Source organism: Diospyros lotus, chromosome 1, assembly GCF_014633365.1.
Source record: "Diospyros lotus cultivar Yz01 chromosome 1, ASM1463336v1, whole genome shotgun sequence".
Taxonomy (NCBI): Eukaryota; Viridiplantae; Streptophyta; class Magnoliopsida; order Ericales; family Ebenaceae; genus Diospyros; species Diospyros lotus.
This window is the reverse complement of record NC_068338.1, coordinates 29,637,162-29,659,381: the sequence shown is the minus strand read 5'-3', so window position 1 is coordinate 29,659,381 and position 22,220 is coordinate 29,637,162. Positions and strand designations below refer to the sequence as shown.

Genomic DNA, 22,220 nt, shown 5'->3' with positions numbered 1-22,220 from the left:
ATATACAAAACAACTAAATTAATCATCCGGGTTTGGGAATGATAGCGTTTCCAGTTCTAGTAACTCTCATGCGTGACATGAAAGCTCTAAGTTAGGCTTACGCTCCAATCCAAATCTAGTGATTTTTCAATAATTAAAACTCACTCATACTGAAATTTAAATTAATGATACTCATTTTAAGCGCATCTTTCTTTGGGAATCATTGGCTTTGGACACTGTCCTTGCCTTAACCCAAGATTAGGTTTACCTACTCATTTCCATTTAAAAGTTAATTAACAAGAATTTAAATAGCGTAATTTAAATAACAGAATTTAAATGATAAGAATTGAAGTAGCAGAAACTAACCGGCCATTTAAGCGGTGGATAATTGAAAGACAAGAATTAAAATTGCAGAAATTTAAAGGCAGAAATTAACCGGCCATTTAGGCGGTAGATAATAAAGTAACAATAAATGACATAAGAATTTAAAAGAAGAAAGGAAGGAAGTAAGATTACAAGAGAAAACAAGAGAGAGAATAAGAGCAATTTTCTAAGAGAAACTCTAGGAACAAAACTAAACTTTGATTCAAGTAATAACCACATTTTTACAAATGCACCAAAGTGAGCTATTTATAGCTCACAAGATGCAATACAAGCCACACAATTATTCAACAAAACATTCACCTAACTAGTGGAAGAAAATTAGGTAAAAGACAAAAAAATACAAAAGACTTTGTGTGGTGGACTTCTCATAAGAATACAAAAGACTTTAAGTGGTGGACTTCTCATAAGAATACAAAAGACTTTAGGTGGTAAATCACTTATAAAAAAAATACAAAACAAAGAAAAGTCTTCTACAAATTGGGCTTTGTTGGGCCTTTGATTGGTCTTGGGCCTTTGGTTGGATTTCATTTGATAGTTGAGCCAAGTGCACTTGAAACATCCTCTAGACTCCATAATTGGCCTTTGAATTTGAGCAATAAAAAAATGGGTAATCCAATGTCTTCGATTATGCCCCTAATTATTTGTAGAAGCCAACTTCCTTACTTCATTCTGTAATAATATGTAATACGAATAATTATTTACTTTAAGCATAAATATAAAGCCAAAATAGGGATATAATTCATTAGGATATAGGAAATATTGACCCTTATCAGCGACCAGCAACGCGATAGGCCAATGTTGCCGATGTGGGTGGGGATGGCAATGAGGAGGAGATGGCCGGACAGTAGGGGCAACAACGATGGCTAACGGTGGCAGTTGAAAATTTTGGAGCGACTAACAACTGGAAGCAGAGAGGCAAAGGTTGAAGAAGATGAAGAAAAAGGGCATGGCTAGAAACTAACAAAATATATGAGGGTAATATTGTAAAATTATTGGTCAACACAGCTTATTTTATAGCAACTTTTTGCAAAAGCTATCTCCAACCAGTTTTTACAAAACGCTGGTGTAAGAGTGTTTAAGTTTATAGTTTGCCAAACACTTAAATTAAATAAGTTAAATAGCTTAAAAGCTATATGCCAGTTTATAAGAGGTCAAATCGCTTAGCCAAAATAGCTATGTGTTGCCTATTCTTTTTTTTTTTTATTTCTCTCTCTCAAGCTCAATTTCTTGTTTCTCTCAAATCTTCCATTCTCTTCATTGTCAAGGCTCCTATTCCAATCTCCCCATATTTAGAGGGGTAATATAAATATAATTTAATTCCCACTAATCCTCCAGTTACTTTTCTTTTGATTAATTATCCTCCACTAAGCTTTTTTGTTTAATTTTTTGCCAATCTGCACACACACACTCGCACATGCCTTCAAAAATAATGTCAGAAAATCCTCGCCTACTTGGACTTAAAAGTTGCAACCTCTTCTTCCTCATTCGCACGCATGATCATCTAACCTACAAGTTTGGCTAAAGGCATACCCAACCCCCTCACATTTAATCATTTTGCCCCCTTAACTTAAATAAGAACCTATTAACCCCCTCAACTTCCAATTTTGAACCTATTATCTATCTCACTACTAATTTTGTAATAACTACATACCTTAGTGCAACAAGTATTGCACGTGAGTTACACACGCAGTCTGATGTGGGCCTCACATTAACCAAACCAATAGGAGCATGCCACATGTCTCGATCTACAAGGGAGGAAAATGACCGACAATGGCAGATAGCTGCCTAAAACGACAGAGGAGGAAGACGACCATCGGTGACGGAAGAGGAAGACGCCCTCCTGCCCACATCCTAGTTGTTAGACCGACCTCCTATGCCATAGCGTCACTGTCTGCCCAGCCCAATCGAAACAATTACTAGCCCCTTCGACCCCAATCGATGCCATCGTCAGCCCTCTGACCTCTATCGATGCCATCACCGATCCCCTGACCCAAATCAAATCCTATGCCTTCCCAACGCCATCGCCAACCACCCACACGAGAAATGCGAGCTAGCGAGCAACCGCTCGTCTCTTATGCCATCAGCCTAGATCTGTTTGCCTCACGCCCAGCCACTGCTATCGACGGCCCCCCTACCCCGGTTAACATCTCTCACACCACTAACGACCACCGATAGAGAGGGAGCGAGAACAAGAGAGAGGCAGCGAGTGAGAGGTCATTGGCAACAAAGAAAGAAGAATAAGATAAAGAATGAAGATGATGATGATGATGGTGCTGCACGTACCTCAATCGCGTGTATAACACACGCGCTGACCCTAAGCATCCACCAGGTTCAAAATTGGAAGTTGAGAAGGCTAATAGGTCATTGTTTAAGTTAAGGGGACAAAATGGTTAAATAGTGAAAGGTGAAGGGGGCTGAGTATATCTTTAGCCTTATAAGTTTTGCTTACTAATATGTATGCATAAATTAATTATTATTAATTCTAACTCTTTTTGTTGAAATTTAATTTTAGTATTTTCTCTTTTAAGGTTCGAACCCACAACTTGTTAGCTCCCTCATTTATATACATACAACAATAAAGTTTATAATAAACCAACTCTCAAATTCCAAAATTATACTTAGATCCCAAAAATTTTAGAAATTTCTAGTATCCTCCCTATTCACAAACACAATAATATTAATTTTCTCAATTTTATTCCCCAATTCACAAATCTCTAATAAATCATTTCAAATATAAAAATTAATCATTATTATTTTTTCCAAAATATCAAAATGTTGCACATCATCTAATCACTTTAGTAGCCACCCACCATCTAAAAAAGAGAGAGAAAAAAAAAAAAAAAAGCCTAAACTCCAAGAAATGTTGTGAATCAAACACTCTATGTGAAATAAATTGCACCAAACATCATTAATAAATTATGTGACCATAAAATTCAAAATTTGTTCAAAAAATAAGATCAACAATTAAGTAAAACACATTTAAAAAACCCAACGATATATAACACAATACTATATTGTGTTTGATGCAATTTGATTCATAGTCATACTAGCAATCAAAATCATAATCATGATTCGAATAACTTTAGCAAATTCATGGCACCTGAATCAAGCTCTACCTCATAATCATAGATTAACAACAAACAAAATTCAATTTGAATAGCATATCCACCTTAGATGAAGAACAAATTTATGTCCAAATCACACATTCAATTACAATTGTGCCTTACCATCAATTATCTCACAATTACTTTTACAAATTCGCTTGCAATCAAATAATCTTAACTTACCAAAAAACACAATCATAATCACAATCACAATCACAATATACTTCCATCACACCTTAATTGAAATCACGAATGCAACATACTTGTGATTTCGTTAAGTAAAATTTGAATTTTGACTTGGGGTGAAATTTGGGTCAATCCTAAAATTGACACCAATATCAAAAGTTAAAATGTTAATAGATAACATTTTGACAATTCCAATGGGAATGACTAATGTGATCTTATTTTATAGGTCACCTTTGGTTGGGCAAAATGGAGATTGAAGGAATAGAAATAAAAATAAGATTTTCATGAAGAGTTGTTTGGTTGTTATAAAAAAGTGGAATGATCGATTACTTAGGGAAAGATGGTCACCTCAAATTAATGAAAGGCATTTCCATCACAAATTGGATGGAAAACCTTCCAACTCCATGGTAGCATAATTACTTATAATTATATATTATCACGTATACAAGCTTTTTGCCATCCACCACTCCTTATAGTCATTCATTGTCCCTAGTTGCCACCCCAAGCCGTCATCAATTGTCGTTACTTAAATTAATTTTACTTGAAAATTACATATAAAAAAATGCTCTTTATTTAATTTTTATTTAACATTTTTAGCTAACAATTAGGGTAGTAAAAATTAACTTTTATTTACCCTGAAAATTATGCTAATAACAGTTAGGGTAAATTTCATAATCACCCCTGAGGTATATCTATATTGTATTGACTATTTTTATGTTTTCAAAAACAACACAAACCTACATTGCCATTAACAAGATGAATGATGCTAAATGTACAATATTTTTGTACGTTTTTTACTACATAAGAGGGTATTATGACCAAAATATCATGTGTCTCATGAGGAACTTTTTTGTCATTGGTACACTTTTAAGTAGCTCAAGGTGTATACAAATGTGTACCGGTAGTATTTTCCTAACAGAATATGAGAACTATTAGTTTAAAAAAGAACGTAAATTAAGTTTATCCAAAACTTAAAAAAATCATGCAAAAATAAAAACTAAGTAAAGAATGTAATATATAAGATTTATAATGATTTGGTCAACTGTCTACGTCTATTATCTTAACTTCTCGTTAAAATTTTTTATAACTTATTTAGCTTTTGCGGGATTAGCTGGAACGATTACATAGATATTGCGAAATCAGTTGGAACTTCTAAAGCACGAAAATGGTTCGGAGATGTTGTTTTGACATTTTTAAACCATTTCCCATTTAAAAAAGAATAATACTATTGGTACACATTTGTGTACACATTGAGCTACACAAAGGTGTACCAATGACAAAAATATCCTTCATGAGGCGCATAGAGGCGCGTGAGGCGCATGGAGAGACGCATGGTATTTTGGTCATAATACCCCTTGTATAATCCAAGATGTACAAAAATGGTGTACATGTAACATCGAAACCTTCTGGGATCATTTTTATAAATTACAAAACGTTTGGGAGTCATTTGGTAATTTACCTAAACTTGCCAAGCGCATTTCCAGCGATTGCCGCTCAACTCACGCATGAATCTCGAACCCAAATCTCTTTTTCCCTCTTTTCAGTTTGCTTTCTTCTTTTTTTTCTTCTTCCAACGACTACTTTTCGAATCTCAAAGCCCCTTTTTGTTGCTTTGGTGTTCCATCGTCGCCTTCCCTCGCTTTCGGTTCCAGTTCCCTCACCGTCAGTCGTTCCAGTTCCCTCGCTTCCAGTTCTAGTTTTGTCGCCGCAGGTCGTTCCTTCTCGCCCATCTCTCACTTTCGGTTCTGGTTCATTCGTCTTCCAATCGCCTCTCGTTTCCAATTCCAGTTCCCACGCCGCCAATCACTTTTCTCTAACAACCCCCCCCCCCCCCCCCGGGTTCATGCGCCGACTGCTACGATTTTATTTATGATTTTCTAGATTTGGATTGCTTTGTTTACTATATTGCTTTGCTATTTGTTTGTATTGTTTTGCTCTCTGTGAGCCATGTGTTTGAGAAGGATTGCTTTAGAGAAGGATCGCTTTGTTTACTGCTACGATTTTATTTATGATTTTCTAGATTTGGATTGCTTTGTTTACTGGATTGCTTTGCTATTTGATTTTATTGCTTTGCCATCGTGAGCATGCGTTTGATTCATTTGAAAGTCAGTGGCATACACCACGGATACATCAAAATCACTTTAAACATCTAGAGATCAGAGTTTCAATTTGGTGGGGGATTGGGAGGATAATAATTTTTTCTTATAAATTTCTTTTATTTTTTCATGTGAAAATTGCTATAAATAATGTCTTACTTTTAATTACTAAATCATGTAAGGGTAATAGAGCTTTGGAAATATTGTTGATAATTGTTTGAATTCATGGTGGACTTTATATTTATGTTTGTTTGAATGCATTATTGAACTTATGTTTATTATTTGTATTTGTTGTTACACGGTTACAACAATAAATTTGTAAAAGTGAAAACTGTCGATGGATGACTCTCGTGTGATGTATCTGAGCGATGAATGACTCACTCGGAGGATGGACGACTCCTTCGGGTCATGGGTGACGTGTGGATTGTCCAAACGATAAGTAATTATCGGGAGAGATGGGTGAGTCTCCCGGGGTGGAGTGACAACGGTGGATGAGTCTCTCGGGGGTCACAACAGCGATGGATGAGTCCCTTGGCTAGGTTGAGAGCGATGGATGAGTCTCTCGGGAGGCACAATAGCGATGAATGAGTCACTTGACTAGATTGAGAGCGATAGATAACCTGATGAAAAGAAAATCGGTTAGGGGCGCGGGTGAGAGTCCTCGCGTGGACTCTCCGATATTTAAGTCAGATCTTCGTAGAAGTAAAATACTTGAAGGCGAAAATGTAAGTAAATGAGTGAAAGATTGCATCTCGAATAAGAGAAAAATACCCCCTATTTATAGCGATGAGAGGGACATTCATGTGTCGAATGACTTACTTTTCTTGACAAATATCTCGGAGACAATTTTGACTAAATCTTACGAGATTATCGACGCGATGGTGTATGAATGCAGCCACGCGAATGCTCGCAAAGGGGCGTGCATAGGCACTTGCAGCCACGCTGCCATGCAAAAGCATGGCTTTTTCTTGGCCACGCTACAGCGTGGAAGGGAAGAAGTGCCCCCCCTCATTTTTCCCTGGCCCACGCTGCCGCGTGGCAACATGGGGAGGGGGAAAAGTGGCCATTCCATGCAGCCATGTGGCCGCCTCCTGGCTGCATGAAATAACCAGGTGGTAGCCTAATGGGCTGCCACGTGGCAACTCCTAGGGTTGCCATATGACTTTTTCTTCTTTTAGATTTTATTATTTTTTTAATAATTTCGACAGGGCATAACAGTATTATATTTGAATTATTTTTTATATTAAAAATTATATTTATAATTTTTTTATATTTTTAAATTTATCGATTACTTCACATTTTTATTTTTTATATATTTTTAAAAAAATATTATTTTTTATTTTCATTTCGTATTGAAAATAATTTTCGTTTCGTTTTCATGAAAATCAAGCTGAAATTGTTATACTCAACTGTTGTGAGAGAAACCGTTACAAAGTGTTTTTTGGGGCTTGGCTGGAACCGTTTGCAGCAAACTAAAAAGTGATTGAATCGTTGGGAGAAGGTTTTACAATTAAGCACTCAATAAAGAAAAAAGAAAATATTTACAACAAAAAGTACTCTCTATGATAACAGTGTACAAGGACGTGGATTTGCAAGCTTGTATGCTTTGAGACTTCAGATATAATGTTTGAATCAGCATTTCTCGTCTTTTGAGCAATGATATGTATTCGGTTATAATCGAATTAAATCACCTTATTTTTGCCTAATCGAACTGAACTGACATTATGAATATAACCGAACCGACTTAATTCACTAACCGAAATAATCGAAATCAAATTAACCGATTTAGATTTTAAACTAACCGAATTAAAAATCGAACCGAAAAAATAGCTCAAAAACCAAACTGAAATGGCTGTAAAGTAACCGAACCAAAGATTAAACCGAAAAGTAATCCAAAAACAGAACCAAAAACATTATAAACACCAACATCATCAATAGCAAACAGTGACACTAAAAACCCATTAACAGAAAAAACACTTAATCAATACAAATATGAACTGCAAAACACCAAGGACAAACATTAAAAACCAACAAAACAGAAAAAATATTCATTGCTGCACAATTCACTTATATATCAAAACAATAACAGCAGAAAGCAAAACAAATTAAACAATGACAGTAATAGAAAGTAGAAAGCACAGCTGTGCAAGAATCTCATTCACAGTGCATTAAAACAATTAACAGCAAAAAGCACATCTTTAACTATGACAATAACAACAGTGCATTCTGCACAAGAATCCAATACAACAAAAAAAATTAACCAACGAATTTGCAAAAGAGAAACAACGAACCAAATCACAACGAATTAAAACGAATTAACCAACGAATTCGTAAAAAGTCAAAGCATCAATGAACCAAATCAATGAACCAAATCGTATTACCAACCAGATCGGACATGACAATCAAAACGATAGGATGATTAAGTTGTCGAAATCATATTACCTTCTCAAATCGAAGACGGTGATACCTGCAAGATCGTTCACTCCTAAGTTGCCGAAACCAACTAGATTGTTGATGTTGACAGTGAGAAGGGTGAAATGGCTTAGGGTTTGTTGTCGCATTCGACAGGGTGGGGTGTGGGCTGGGTGTTGGGTGGGGGAGAAGCCGACGGTGAAGGTGTTTGGGTCTGACGGCGAGGGCGAGGTGAGGGTTAGCCGGCGACCTAGGCCTAGGGTCGATGCTTCGAGCCATCGACGACCGGGGGGCTGGATGTTTGGACTTGGGTGGGGAAAAAGCCGACGGTGAAGGGCTTGAAGGCGTTTGGGTTAGACAAGGACGACGATGCGTCGATGGCGAGGTTAGGGTTAGCCATCAAAGACCTAGGGCTAGGGTTGATGCTTCGACGGTGAGTGAGGGGGGCTGGGTAGGGGAGAAAGACGAAGGCGTTTGGCTTCGACGGCGACAACGATGTGAAGGTTGACGACGACAACAGGTGGGGGGGTTTGTGAGGCGGTCGATCTCTCTCTCTCTCTCTCGGAGCGGGCTGTCGGGTGTGATACTCAAGGAAGAAGAAAGGCAAGGCAAATATTGAATGGACCAAGAGAACAAAAGGCAACAACAAGCAACTTAGCGCGAGTCGATTCAGTTATTTGGGTCTTTTTGCCCAAATAACCGAACCGAACCAAATACCCGAATTTTTGTAAATCACTAATCGAACTCGAACCGCCCACCTCAGTTAGTTCAATTCGATTTAATCGATTTTATGCTCACCCCTACTTTTGAGTCTCAATTGTCTTTATATAGCTTTTCCCTCCTCAATGCGACTGGCTTGTTGTCTAATGGGTAAAAGCTTGTATATATCATCTACACAAAAAAACATTCTTTCTGCATGCACAGTAATAGTTATATTAAATTTGAAAGCATGAGAGAAGCATCTTATTGCATGAAATGAAAGTGAAATCTGCATGCACTTAATGGTTTGTAACGACCAAGTTTTTTAAATTTCAGATGCCATTATTTGTGTAATATTTGAAGTTCGTTGATTAACTTTTGATGTTAATCGACAATAGAATATGTGTTCCTCGACTAATCTTTTCATTGACATTTAAGATTTGAAGTAAATACTTGATTAATTACTTTTGTTACTCGACTAAGATATAACATTAGTTGATTAACTTTTCTCATTACTTGATTAATAATTTATGTATAAAGACTGACTCTTTGTCTAATAGTTCGATTAATAATGTTGTTTACTCGATTAAGTACTTGATTAATATCAACTTCTTAATTAATTAAAAGTTTTAAGTGCAGAAATTTGACATTTTACTCTTAATTTATTACTCAATTTATAAATTTATTACCCAACTAATATATATGTTACTTGATTAACAATATCTTTTTAGTCGATTAATGTTGTAATTCCAAAGACTTGTCATTTCGCTTCAAATTTATTACTCAATTACAAAATATGATTACTTAACTAATATATAAATCAATCGAGTAACACTTTTATTACTTGATTAAGAGTATTCCAATACTTATTTGAGTAATACACAATGAGTAATAGATTAAGTTTAGGTTTTCTAATTACAAGGTGAATTTAATTGAATAAAATATCTTATACTCAATTAGAGTATATCCTTAATCGATTAAAAACTCATTACTCTATTAATACTCTAGAATTCTTGAAACCCTAATTTTATCTCACTTGATTAATATATTTCAATATTCGAGTAATGTTTGACGATTAGTTGTAATTGACTTTCTCAAACATATTTACACGATTATCAATGAGCTTTACTAGATTAAAATCATAAGTTAGTTGAATAATTTTCTTGTTACTCGATTGAGACATTTTCTTACTCGATTAAATCTTTACTCAATTAAAAGATATTCATTAAAATTTTGTATTTAATTCTCTCGTCAAAACATTTTTTAGAATTAAACTTAGCAGTGTTGACTATCCCTATGTTTTGAAACAACATAGACCTCCCTTGCCATTAACAGAATATGAGAACATGCCCTAGTTTTATTTTTTTTTTCTCTTATGTCCATCTCTACTTCTCTCAATCTCTCTTTCTACATATTTAGTGGACACCATCATTAGTCCATGCAACAGCTGAATCCTTGGATCCAATTTCTTTTTATTTCCCATCCCCTCATCTTTCTCTCTTTTATCCCCTCTATCACTTTTTCTTGTCTCGCAAAAGGCATATTGACTACCCATTTCCTACAGGTTTGTAGCACAATGACAGAAGGGAAAATTGCTACAACGATTCTGTTTCACAAGAAGGATAATTTTATTAACCATCCATCTATTCCTCTCTTTCTTCCCCCCACTTTGGTTTGAATATTTTTCTCAATGTGTCTTCCTCTAAATCAAAATTTAAGACTACATTATCTTTATTATTTTTAAATTATTTTTAGTTTTCAGTTTTATAAAATAATAAAAGTGCATTTACTTTATCATTTTCAAAAATAAGAAAAAAATTTATAAAAAAAACTCTAAACAACAAAATATTGTTTTGGTAATCTCTAAATCCAAAACATGAAAAAAACAATCTATTTTCCATGTTTTGGCTCTAAAAAAGAAAAGGAAAAAAAAGAAAAGAAGGAAAAAATTATTCTTAAATTTAAAAAATAAAATTATATATTTATTTAAAATTTTAAAAATATAGTATATTTATATTATAATTAAAAACATGGGATAACATATAATATATTATTAAGTATATTACATATATTATGTATAATAATATTTAATATAAATTATCACTCAGATATCAGTAATTTATTAATTAAATTTATTATTTAATTTTAATAATAAAATTTTATTAAGAAAGTTGATTTTATCATTTAATAATTAAATTTATTAAATAAAATATTATAAATATTTTTTCTCAAAATTTTAAAATAAATGCGTTTTCTAATGATGTAATCTTATCATTTATAATCACATTATGTAATATTAGTTTATGTCTTTAATTTTTATTTTAATGCTTCTTATTTATAATTATATTATGATAGCACTTGTTATTTTTTTAAGTTAATTTATTTATTTATTTGAAATTAAATAATTTTAATTTTTTGAATAATTAAATTTATTTAATAAAATATTATTAAAAAATTATTTTCAAAATTTCAAATAAAAGGCGTTTTCTAGTTTTCTATTTTAAAAATTAGTTTTTCAAAATGACAAATAGAACACATTTTTAATTTTTTAAAAATAAATTATCAAAATAAAAAATAAAAAATGAATTTAAAACTCAAAATTAAAAATTAAAAAATAAAAAAACATAGCCTAAATAGTTGGGTATTGGACTCAATCATGTGGGTCTTTCTCTTATTTCTATCTTACTCTTATATTTTGTATGATTTTTGTTATATGGATTTCATATCACAACTTGGATCTGAATTTTAATCTATAAAAATTTTAAAAAATAGAAAATAAAATAAAAAGTGGAAAGATTAGACTGTGTTCTTTTACTTTTTAATTTTTTATTTTAAAAAAATAAAAAATGAAACAAAACATGAAAAGAGAACTCATTCTTTTATGGTTTGACGATGTAGAGGGGACAAACCATCGAACCTAGATACTTCTTCTCCTTTGAACCATCAAACCCAAAGAAGAAAATCCATTGCTAACTGTCCATTCGACAGTAGTGACAAAAGAAAATCATATATTTTAATGTCTTTCTTGTCCTCTATTTTTTTTTTTTTCCAACGAAGAACACATGTGAATGCGTTATTATGGTTAGTTGGTGATGGTCGATGACCATCCCAAATATATATATTTTTTAATTTTTATATAATTATAGTGTATGGAGAAAAAAAAAAGGAAACATTATGGGAATTTTAAAAAATTTAACAATGAATACTTAACAATTGAAAGTGTTATGGGTATTTTTCGAACCACTCTTTATGGGCTAGACTTGACTCAGCAGGCCGGCCCAATTGCTTAAAGCCCAGTAGACCCAAGTCGAGCTCGTCAAAGCAAGTTTATAAATCGCCGAAACCCAAACTCAGATCGCGAAACCTAACAACCTCTCAACAATGCTTCCAGCGAGCTCCCAATGATGCTTCCAAGTCGCCAACCTAACCTTTCAGCTCGCATAACAACATTGCTTCTAAATAATTAGAGACATGGACCTACTTACTTTATCTGATGTAAACCAGATCCCTGATAATATGGAGCTCACCCCCGATTTTATGGAATTAATAAGGACATATTGTTCCCATGATGTCATCTACTCATTTTTGTATTTTATGCAATTGTAGACAAAATTCACTATAAAGAGGGATCAAAATACCATTGTAAAGGGAAATGATAACATACTGTTACTCTATCGGAATACCCAGATGACGGTTGTGGAGTAGACATTGTTTTGGCCGAATCACATAAAATTTTCATGCGTACCGTTTATCTTTACTTCTATTTTCGTTCTTCCTCTTTGTATTTTGACTTATTTTCTCATTGCGAGCCTATGAATCACGATCAACTAATTCTGAACGTCGACATAAAGTTTAATGTTAAATGATATATGAAATTAAGAGAGTTTAATAATATATTTAAACACACATAAATAATTAATATGATTTAAATAAAATTCAAAATTAATAAGTGAAATTTATCCTTCTAATCATAATAAATGTAATATCCGAGAATTTCTAAAGGACTCACGAGTAATTTATCTTGGGGAAAAAGTGAAAGAAACTTGGAGGATTTTAGTTTAATTTATCACATATATGAATGACCAAATCGACTGCAGGGAGTGCCCTGGAGCTGAGATGTCTAACGAAAATGATATAATATTGATGAACATTCCAAGGCAAGATTTATGGCATAAAAAAAAAATGAATTAGAGACAGTTTTCAGTACAACCGTGATTTGAGCTGAAAAATCAAATTATCGTAGGAGACTTTCGGGAAGTCAACGGATCCCCAAGAAGATTCATATTTAGTATGTAGAACAACCCTTCAATGGTTTCGGGAAGAAACAAAAGGGTTTACTGTCAAAATGTACATTCAGGTCTAAGTATAATTTCTTAATTATGCTTGAGAAAGGAGGAAATGACATTATTCCTGAAATTTTGCGGATGAAATGGAAATTATAGAGCTTATGGTTTGTAATGATACTATTAGGAAGCTTAGGAGCTTCAAGAAAATGACCAAAGTGAAAATTTAAAAGAAACTTGGGTCAAAGTGCAATTTCACAAAAACCTTACAATGAAAAGACTGCCATGGCTGACCAGCCACCTTGTTGGTCGTTGATCGCCACTTTTAGCCATGAGAGGCTCAAGAAAAATGGTTAAGGATGCTCTTGGGTCGGGTCTAGGCCGACATTGGACATAAGAGTAACCAATTTTGCATAATTTTTTACCCTTTTTTTAGTCAAAATTTTGATGCTTTGAATTCGTGTTTGGTGGTCGAATAATGGTGTTTTGGACTAATCTGGGGTAGGTAAAAGCCTCAGCGAGATTGGATTGACCAGCCATGAGGATTGCAAATCTCGGGGTTGCCTATAAATAATAGGTTTGAGAGATGATCGAATTGTGTAGAAAATTAATCTCTCAAATCCCAGAGTCTGGGAAAAAATTGAGGGAAATGGATAAATGCCTTTTGTTTCCCATGTCCAGATGATTGTTTTTGGAAATTTTGAGCAATTTTTGTTGAGATTTGAAGGAGATACGAAGCTTCATCGAAAAAATGGATTTCCCCGAAAAATTAGATAAACTAGTTAGAAAATGGATACGATCGAGTGATTTGAAGCTATAATCTTACAAATGATGAAAAGATGAAGGCGTAGGTTCAAACAAAAGGCGAAATGGAGCTCGAACGAAGGAGAAATAGGTAGAACATGATTGTCGGGGAATGATTTATATTGAGTTTATGATGAAAAAAAAATATATCCTCAAAATTCTTAAGTTATTTAACGCTAAGAAAAAGTTGGGTGTTACAATAAAGAACTCACGTAGTGTAGAGTCAACATATACCAATGATTTTCTACGAGTAGGGGTACAAATGAGCAGAGCCGTTCAGGTTCGATTTGGTGTTTGACTCGACAAAAACTCATTTGAGTCTGTTTGTTAAGATAAACAAGACGAGATTGAGTCTAATTTTGAAACTCAATTTGTAAACAAATGGAGCTTGATCTTAGTAAAGTTCGACTCGTTAGCTTGAATATAAGCTCATGAACTGGTTTGATTATAGACTTGTGAGCTGTCTAAAATAGAGGCTGGCAAGTTAACTTGTTTATAGACTCGTAAGTTAGGTCAAGTAGAGGCTTACGAGTTGGCTCGTAAATACTCTTGTTTACAAATATATTAATAAAATTATTTATAATTTTATAAAAATATATTTAACATAAAATTGTCAAACTTTATTTTATTATAATAATATCATAATAATAATGTATTGATAAAAAGATTTGTTGTGAAAATTAATCAATTGATGCATTAGTTTAATAGAATAATTATCACTTTAATCAAGTAAGGAAATATTTAATTGATTAACAACTAATAAATATTGTACTCTATTGATTTTTTTTAATTAAGTAAAACCTAAACATTTAAGTGGTTAATTGATTATATAATTGTTTTACTCGAATATATGATAGAATAATATTAATTGAATAACCAAATAGTTAATTCTTTTGCCATGTGAAACAAAACAAGGTATGTGATTCTTGAAAACTTTTGATGTGTTGATATTTTATAGGTTGATATATGTGATTTGATATATAATTACGATTACTGATTAATATTATAATTTCAAATTATAGGTTGATATTTGGAATAGTTAATTTGAAGTTGAATTGAAAATATATTTGTTGTGCTGTAATTTTGATTATATTTATATTTTAAAAATAACTTAGACAAGTAATTTGATTATCTTTTTGTACGATAAATGATATTATACTTAATTATTGTAATTTGTAAAATTATTATTACTTAATTATCATATCGATATTATATTTTTTGATTATCAAGTTAGGTTCATTTAGATATATTTTTGTTAATTATCAGATTAATATTTAATTTTATTATATATAAATTTATTAATTTTTTAAAAATAAAATTTTGATAAATTCAAGCTCGCTCGTCAATCAAATTGATGAGCCGAGCCCGAGCCAGGCTCAGCTCATTTGCACCCTTATCTACGAGTAATCTCGCAGGGTACACTTCGCAATTCAATTGGTTCCACCGCAGCGATTTTCTGTAGAGCCATCGTACTTGATTCTCCTTCCCCACAAAGAACACAAGAATAGCCACGTGGCAACCGACGGAGGGTAGTTCGGTCATTTCGAGCTAACCGAAGGCTAAAACAAGTGGATAAAGGGAAATTATATTCACAGCGACCGTTTTACTCTTCGCAACCATTTTTAAATATACCTAAAATACCCTCAAATAAAAATTCAATTTTACCCTTATCTTCAATACTCAACCACCACCTGACATGACGTCTTTCGTCGGAGAAATTTTCTTCTTCACAGTGGCTCATATCCCAATCAAATCTTTTCTCCTAAAATCTCTATCTCTCTCATTTGAGACTCACTTTCAGATTCACACTCATACTAATCTATTTTCTCTCAAATACATACCAGTGATTCATACATTTTATGATCGATCATGGATTGCTACACTAAAATATTGACGAAGAACTGGGAAGAGTTTGAGGAAGAACAGAACAACTATTTAGAAAAAGAATATTATGCACAGGTAAGTAATTTGTAAATATGTGTTTTAAAATATGTGTTTGTGTTTGTAAGAGTGTAATATGTAAGTAATCTGTAAATGTGTGTTTTAAAATATGTGTTTGTGTTTTTAAGAGTGTAATATGGGTTGTATTGGAATGCGTTGTAAAATGGAAAGAAGTGTTTGTTTCTAGACGTTGAAAAAGAAAGGCAAACCTTACCTAATGCCAGCCTTCGGAGAAGGCCAGCCTTCGGGAAAGATTATCTTTCACGAATGCTGGCCTTCGGGAAAGGCTAGCCTCCCCGAATACCAGTCTTCGAGGAATGCTAGCCTTCCCGAATTCCAGGGTTTGGGGTCGGGAAAGTCTCCCGAACCCTAGCGTTCGGAAAAGTTGGGACTTCTCGAATGTTAGGTTTCGAGAAATATAATTGCAATCTATATTTTATTTTATTGATTTTTTTTATAGGAATCGAATTGTGCAATCCAAAAATTTGATGTTATTCAACAATTTACTATGAATGAGGTATGATATATTTTTAATAATTTTGTTTGAAATATATAATTATTGAAAAAATATATCTGAATATTTTTTGTTGTTGTATTAGCTATTTGATACTAGAGAAGCACTCATTGGATGGGCTAAGAAAATTGGAAAACAAAATGGAATTGTGATTGTGATCAAGAGTTCAGAATCTGGGGGTCCTGGAAAAAGACCTAGAATTCGTCTTGCTTGTGAACGTAGTGGAAAGTATGGACCATCAAAGAGGAAAGAAGAAATAATAGGAGAATTAAAACGAAAGTGCACAGGTTCAAAAAAGTGTGATTGTCCGTTTGAATTACTTGGTATGAAATTTGAGCAGTGGGAGTTGAAAGTTGTATGTGTACTGCATAATCATGCACTAGTAGTTCAACTGGAGGGTCATTCATATGCATGGAGGCTTACAGAAAAAGAGAAAGTAATTTTAAAAACAATGTCTGAAAATCTCGTGAAACCTAAAAATATTTTGATGAGCTTAAAGGCAGATGATGAAAATAATGTTACTACTATCAAAACTATATATAATGCGGTCAAAGATATAAACTTATTGAGAAATGTGGTAGATCACAAATGCAACAGTTGATGAAGAAATTAAAAGAATGTAATTATGTGGAGTGGCATAGAAATGATGGATCAAATTGTATTGGAGACTTATTTTGGGCTCATCCGATGTCCATAGATTTATTAAAAATATTTCCACAAGTCTTGATAATGTATTGTACATACAAAACTAACAGGTATAGATATCCACTTCTTGAGATTGTTGGTGTGACATCCACTGAGTTAACTTTTCCTGTTGCATTTGTATTTATGAACCATGAATACGATGATAACTACACATGGGCTATGGAGAGATTAAAGAATGTGATGGGATCTAATACATTTCCAGGAGTAATTGTCACTGATAGAGAATTAGCATTGATGAATGCAATACATAAGGTCTTTCCAAGTACGACGACCTTATTATATAGATGGCATATATTTAAAAATGTACTTGCTAAGTGTAAGAAATTTTTTGATAGAAAAGAGATATGGGAGAAGTTTATGTTACAATGGAATCTTCTTGTTTTTGCCTCTACTGAGATTGAGTATTAAAGTCTGCTCTGTGACTTAATGGTTGAGTATCATGCATTTGAAGAAGCACTTGATTATGTGAGAAAGACATGGCTGAATGATTATAAAGAAAAATTTATTGCAGCGTGGACAAATAAAGTATTACATTTTGGCAATGTTACTACTAACAAGTATTTTTTAGTAAACTCAAATGTTGTTGTTATTATTTTTATTATAATATCTCTAATTAATCTCTTATTAATCTAATACTGCTTATGTTTTTATTCAAAGGGCTGAGAGTGCACATGCGAAGCTGAAGAGATATTTGGGATCATCTCAAGGTGACTTTGAGTCATCATGGAAAATTATCAATTCTCTTATTGAGTTACAACATACCGAGATAAATGGGTCTTTTGAGAAGAGTTTAATGTTGGTACAACATAATTACAGGCCATAAATTTTTAGAGAATTGAGAGGTATTATATCAAGAAATGCAATTAATATGGTATTAAAGCAAACACAGATAGCTCAAAAAATTGGGGTGGATAAGATTGCATGTGGATGTGTGATAAGAATCACACATGGTTTACCTTGTGCACATGAAATTGCAGAATTAATGATGGAAGGGCAACTAATTCCTTTATCATTTGTGCACCCTTATTAGACAAAATTAGATTTAGTGAAGACCGTTAATGTGTCCTCAGTGTTAACTATTGATCTAGAGTTAGAAAGTCTATATAATATATTTCAATCAGAACCAGCAGGAGGTAAAATCGTATTAAAACAGAAGTTGAGATAATTAATAGATCCAGCTACGACTTCATTGATCCCACCAAGTGTAAAAGTTCGGACAAAAGGTAAGCCATCATCAAAGAATAAAATTCAGGTTGATACATCCACTCGACGTGATCCATCATATTTTGAAATAGTACAGTCTATTCATGATAGTACATCTCCAACAACACAGAGCTCAGTTAAGACACCGAATGAAGGTAAACTTTATCGTATCCGTGTCAAAAACAGATTGCTAGACTATGATGCTTCATTCCCATCAAAAATATATTATTTTATACATAATATTGTTAATGTGGAGTCGGATGGACATTGTGGATTTCGTGCTATTGCTGCGTTATTTGGAATAAGTGAGCACAACTGGAGGGATATTCGTATGAATCTGATTGGAGAGTTGCATACTTTTCATGATAAATATATAGAGTTATATGGATCTGCTATGCGTGTAGATGAGTTAATGCACGCACTTTCTTGCTTTGAGTGTGTTGCACCTCCTCAACATTGGATGACTTTACCTGACATGGGTCATTTGATTGCTTCAAAATATAATGTTGTGTTGGTTCATTTATCTCGAATGCAGTGTCTTACCTACATTCCATTGAGATTAGCCGCCCCTTCAGTTATACAACATAGAATTATTACTATTGGTTTTATGGATGATTGTCATTTTGTACATGTATTATTATTTAATAATTTATTTATATATTTCTATAATTATGTTAATATAAATTTGTTACTAATAATATTGTCTTATATTTTTTCAGGTGTTTCTTAAAGCAGGTTCACCAATTCCTTCCGTTGCACGCAATTGGCATAAATATCGATATGATATTGCACGTGAATGAGAAACACCATATATAACTCGAATTCAAGGATTTTTGTCTCTTATTAACAAAAATGTTATTACAAATGATGTTTTTTGATTTAACTGATGAATGACCAATGTGTATGTTTTACATTATATATTTTTGATTTAATTATGAATGACGAATGTGTATGTTTTATATTATATGTTTGTAATATTTCTTTATTTTGTTAGAAGTGTCAAAATTGCACAAAGTTATATTTCTTTCTTTCATTAATTTATTCTGTTAATTTTTGTGTAAATGGTATTAAAATTACATAAATCATAATAAAATTTAACAGTAAATATTAAAATAAAATATTATTACAAGTTATACATAATTCAAAATTATAATTTACGAATTACAACTATAAACAACAACTACAACTACAAGCAACTCGGTGCTATAAACAACAACTATAAGCAAACTATAGTCCGAAGTGAATTATCTTGGCGGAGATGTACGAGATGTGGACGCTCCAATATTATCAACATTAGGATGCTGAGAGCCTAGAATGGAATTCACCCCAAGACATGTCTCCCTCCATGCATCAGCAGATACATGCTCAGTACTTGATATCGTCTGATCGATAGCATATAATGCTAGTCGATTATGCTGAAATAAAAATAATTATATCAATTTTTTTAATTTAAATAAACTAAATTCAATAATAACTTAAATATAATTTAAAAACTTACTGATTCAGCAAGACTGAGTATATCTTCTGCACCTCTATCAAAACTGGATCGATGTATAGGATTTTGTATAATTTGATGTGTAATAGCTCCATACCACGTTAAATATTCAGGTGTAAAATGCAATGGAAATTTAGAATATTTACCACGTCGACGTGGTGGTAATAAATGCATATCCCATCGATTCCACATATCATCAACAAATGTATAATTTACCCGATATGAAGCCGTACCCGGACCTCGCCTAGCTTTAACAGGTGATAATGAGGGTGGAGGAATAGTTTGCACATGTCCAAATTGTTGTAAAACTCTCTCAGGATGATATGGTTCTATAATATTTCCACATTTCAGACAACTTGAGAAAAATGTAATTTCTGAAAATGGATGGTGTTCTTGAACCCTCCAGTACAGCGTCCAAATCAACTGTAAATATTATTTAGTTTAAAATTTAATTTTATAATATATTAATTAACTTACAAATCATATATATGATAAATACTTCGTCCAGTGATAAATCATCAAGCTGCTCCCTAATAGATTGTAAAGAATCAGTATCACGAACAGGTATCCAACGGAGAGCTCGTGACTGATCGTCACTATATAACAAGTTACATCTAATTCTAGTAAAAGGGAAATGCTCGTACACCCATGCCTATAAATTTAATATAAATAATTATGTTAAATATATATAAATATATAATATAAAATTATGAAATTAAAATAATTACCTCAAGTAAGGTAAGATATCCAGCAATACTCTTCACCTCTCGTCTAGTAGCAATGCCGAGCTGTCGATACAAATATGCTAGACACGCAGCTCCCCATACATAATTACCGATCATACTTAAATCATCTAATAATGTCAAATACGTTACTGAAACTAATGTCCCACTCTTGTCTACAAATAAAGTACAACCTAATAAAAATAACAGATATGTTCTAGTAATATGTTCAATCTTTTCATTAGAAACCTCATTTGGTAGATGCATAAATGTTTTTTTCAACCAATCTAATTTTACAAATGCTCCTCGATTCTCTCTAATTTATTGTGTTGCTACATCTAATGAAACCCCAAGTAACCTACATAATAAATCACTAGCTTCACTAGGTGTCAAATGATGAGGCACAGATACAGATCTTCCTGTTACTGGAATCTTCAAAATAGCAGCAACATCATATAATGTTATACTTATCTCACCAAATGGTAAATGAAATGTATTAGTCTCAGATTGCCATCTCTCTGTAAATGCTGAGACTATAGCATGATTTATATTTCGATAAGTACACTCTAGCAATGGTGACAAACTAGAATCCATAACAATATCACGAACACGAGGCTGATTATCCAATGGCTATTCAAGAATTTTAAGGCCATGATTTCTACATTTTAATATGCCTATTTCCTGTTAAAAAATTCAAATACCTAATTATTTCAATTTTAAAAACTTGCAATAGGTAATTATAAATTATAAAGATAAATTTTAAAAAGATTAATATAACTTACCTCTCCTGCCCATATTGCAAATGCAACATAATTTTTAAAACTTTTTAGAATAGATCTATCACTAGGGCCCTCAGGTAGTGGTTTAGAAATATCATCGTCGTGCTGAGAGTAAGATAGTTGATCAGTTGCTTCCCGTTGATTAGGGTTGGGATGCTTCTCAACTAGTGTCACATAATCTGCTACTGGCTCTTCCTCTAAAATAGTCTGTTCACTGGAACTCTCGGTCCTCATTCTTCTTCTAGTTGATGCAGTAGGACGCTCCCGAGAAGAAGAAGAAGGCTGGTGAGATGAAGAAGCTTCACCTCTTCTTCTACCACGTACCATATCTACAAAATAACACAGAAATAAAAAATAGCACATATCATACCTACAAAATAACATAAAAATACAAAATATTAAACAGAACATTACAATAAAAAATTATTAAACAAAAATTATTAACATTACAATGAACCATAAACCAGAGGCTGTTGGGAAAATCCATGTTTCCCGAACTCCAGAGTTCGGGCAACACTAGCTTCCCCGAACGCTGGAGTTCGGGAAAATCCATGTTTCCTGAACTTCAGAGTTCGGGAAACACCAACTTCCCTGAACTCTGTAGTTCAGGAAAATTCATGTTTCTCGAACTCTGTAGTTTGGGAAAATTTATGTTTCCCGAACTCGGGACTCAAAAATATGTTAATATAATTATATAAAATATTTAATATATTAATATAATTATATAAAATATGTTACTAGTGAGTTGGAAAAATTCATTATTAGATTTAAAAAATTAAGTAAAAAAATATATATTTGCTTGTATTAAAAATTAAATTATTCAACTCCAATACGTAAATAAAAAATTAAGAATAAAAAAATGTTAATTATCACTATTTAATTAAAAAATTAAGTTTTTTCAAATATTTGCATAA

The 22,220-nt window shown here is 32.8% G+C and overlaps 1 protein-coding gene across 1 annotated transcript; it reads right to left on the bottom strand.

Annotated features, from left to right (window-relative positions):
- Positions 1-20,323: 20,323 nt before the first annotated feature.
- On the bottom strand, positions 20,324-21,859 carry LOC127787313 (protein MAIN-LIKE 1-like). The gene is made up of 5 exons (XM_052315325.1): positions 21,757-21,859; positions 21,310-21,635; positions 20,890-21,157; positions 20,534-20,703; positions 20,324-20,335 (listed from the first exon to the last, which is right to left on the bottom strand). The coding sequence occupies exons 1-5, from the start codon at positions 21,857-21,859 to the stop codon at positions 20,324-20,326; spliced, it is 879 nt and encodes a 292-aa protein (XP_052171285.1).
- Between the last annotated feature and the right edge of the window lie 361 nt (positions 21,860-22,220).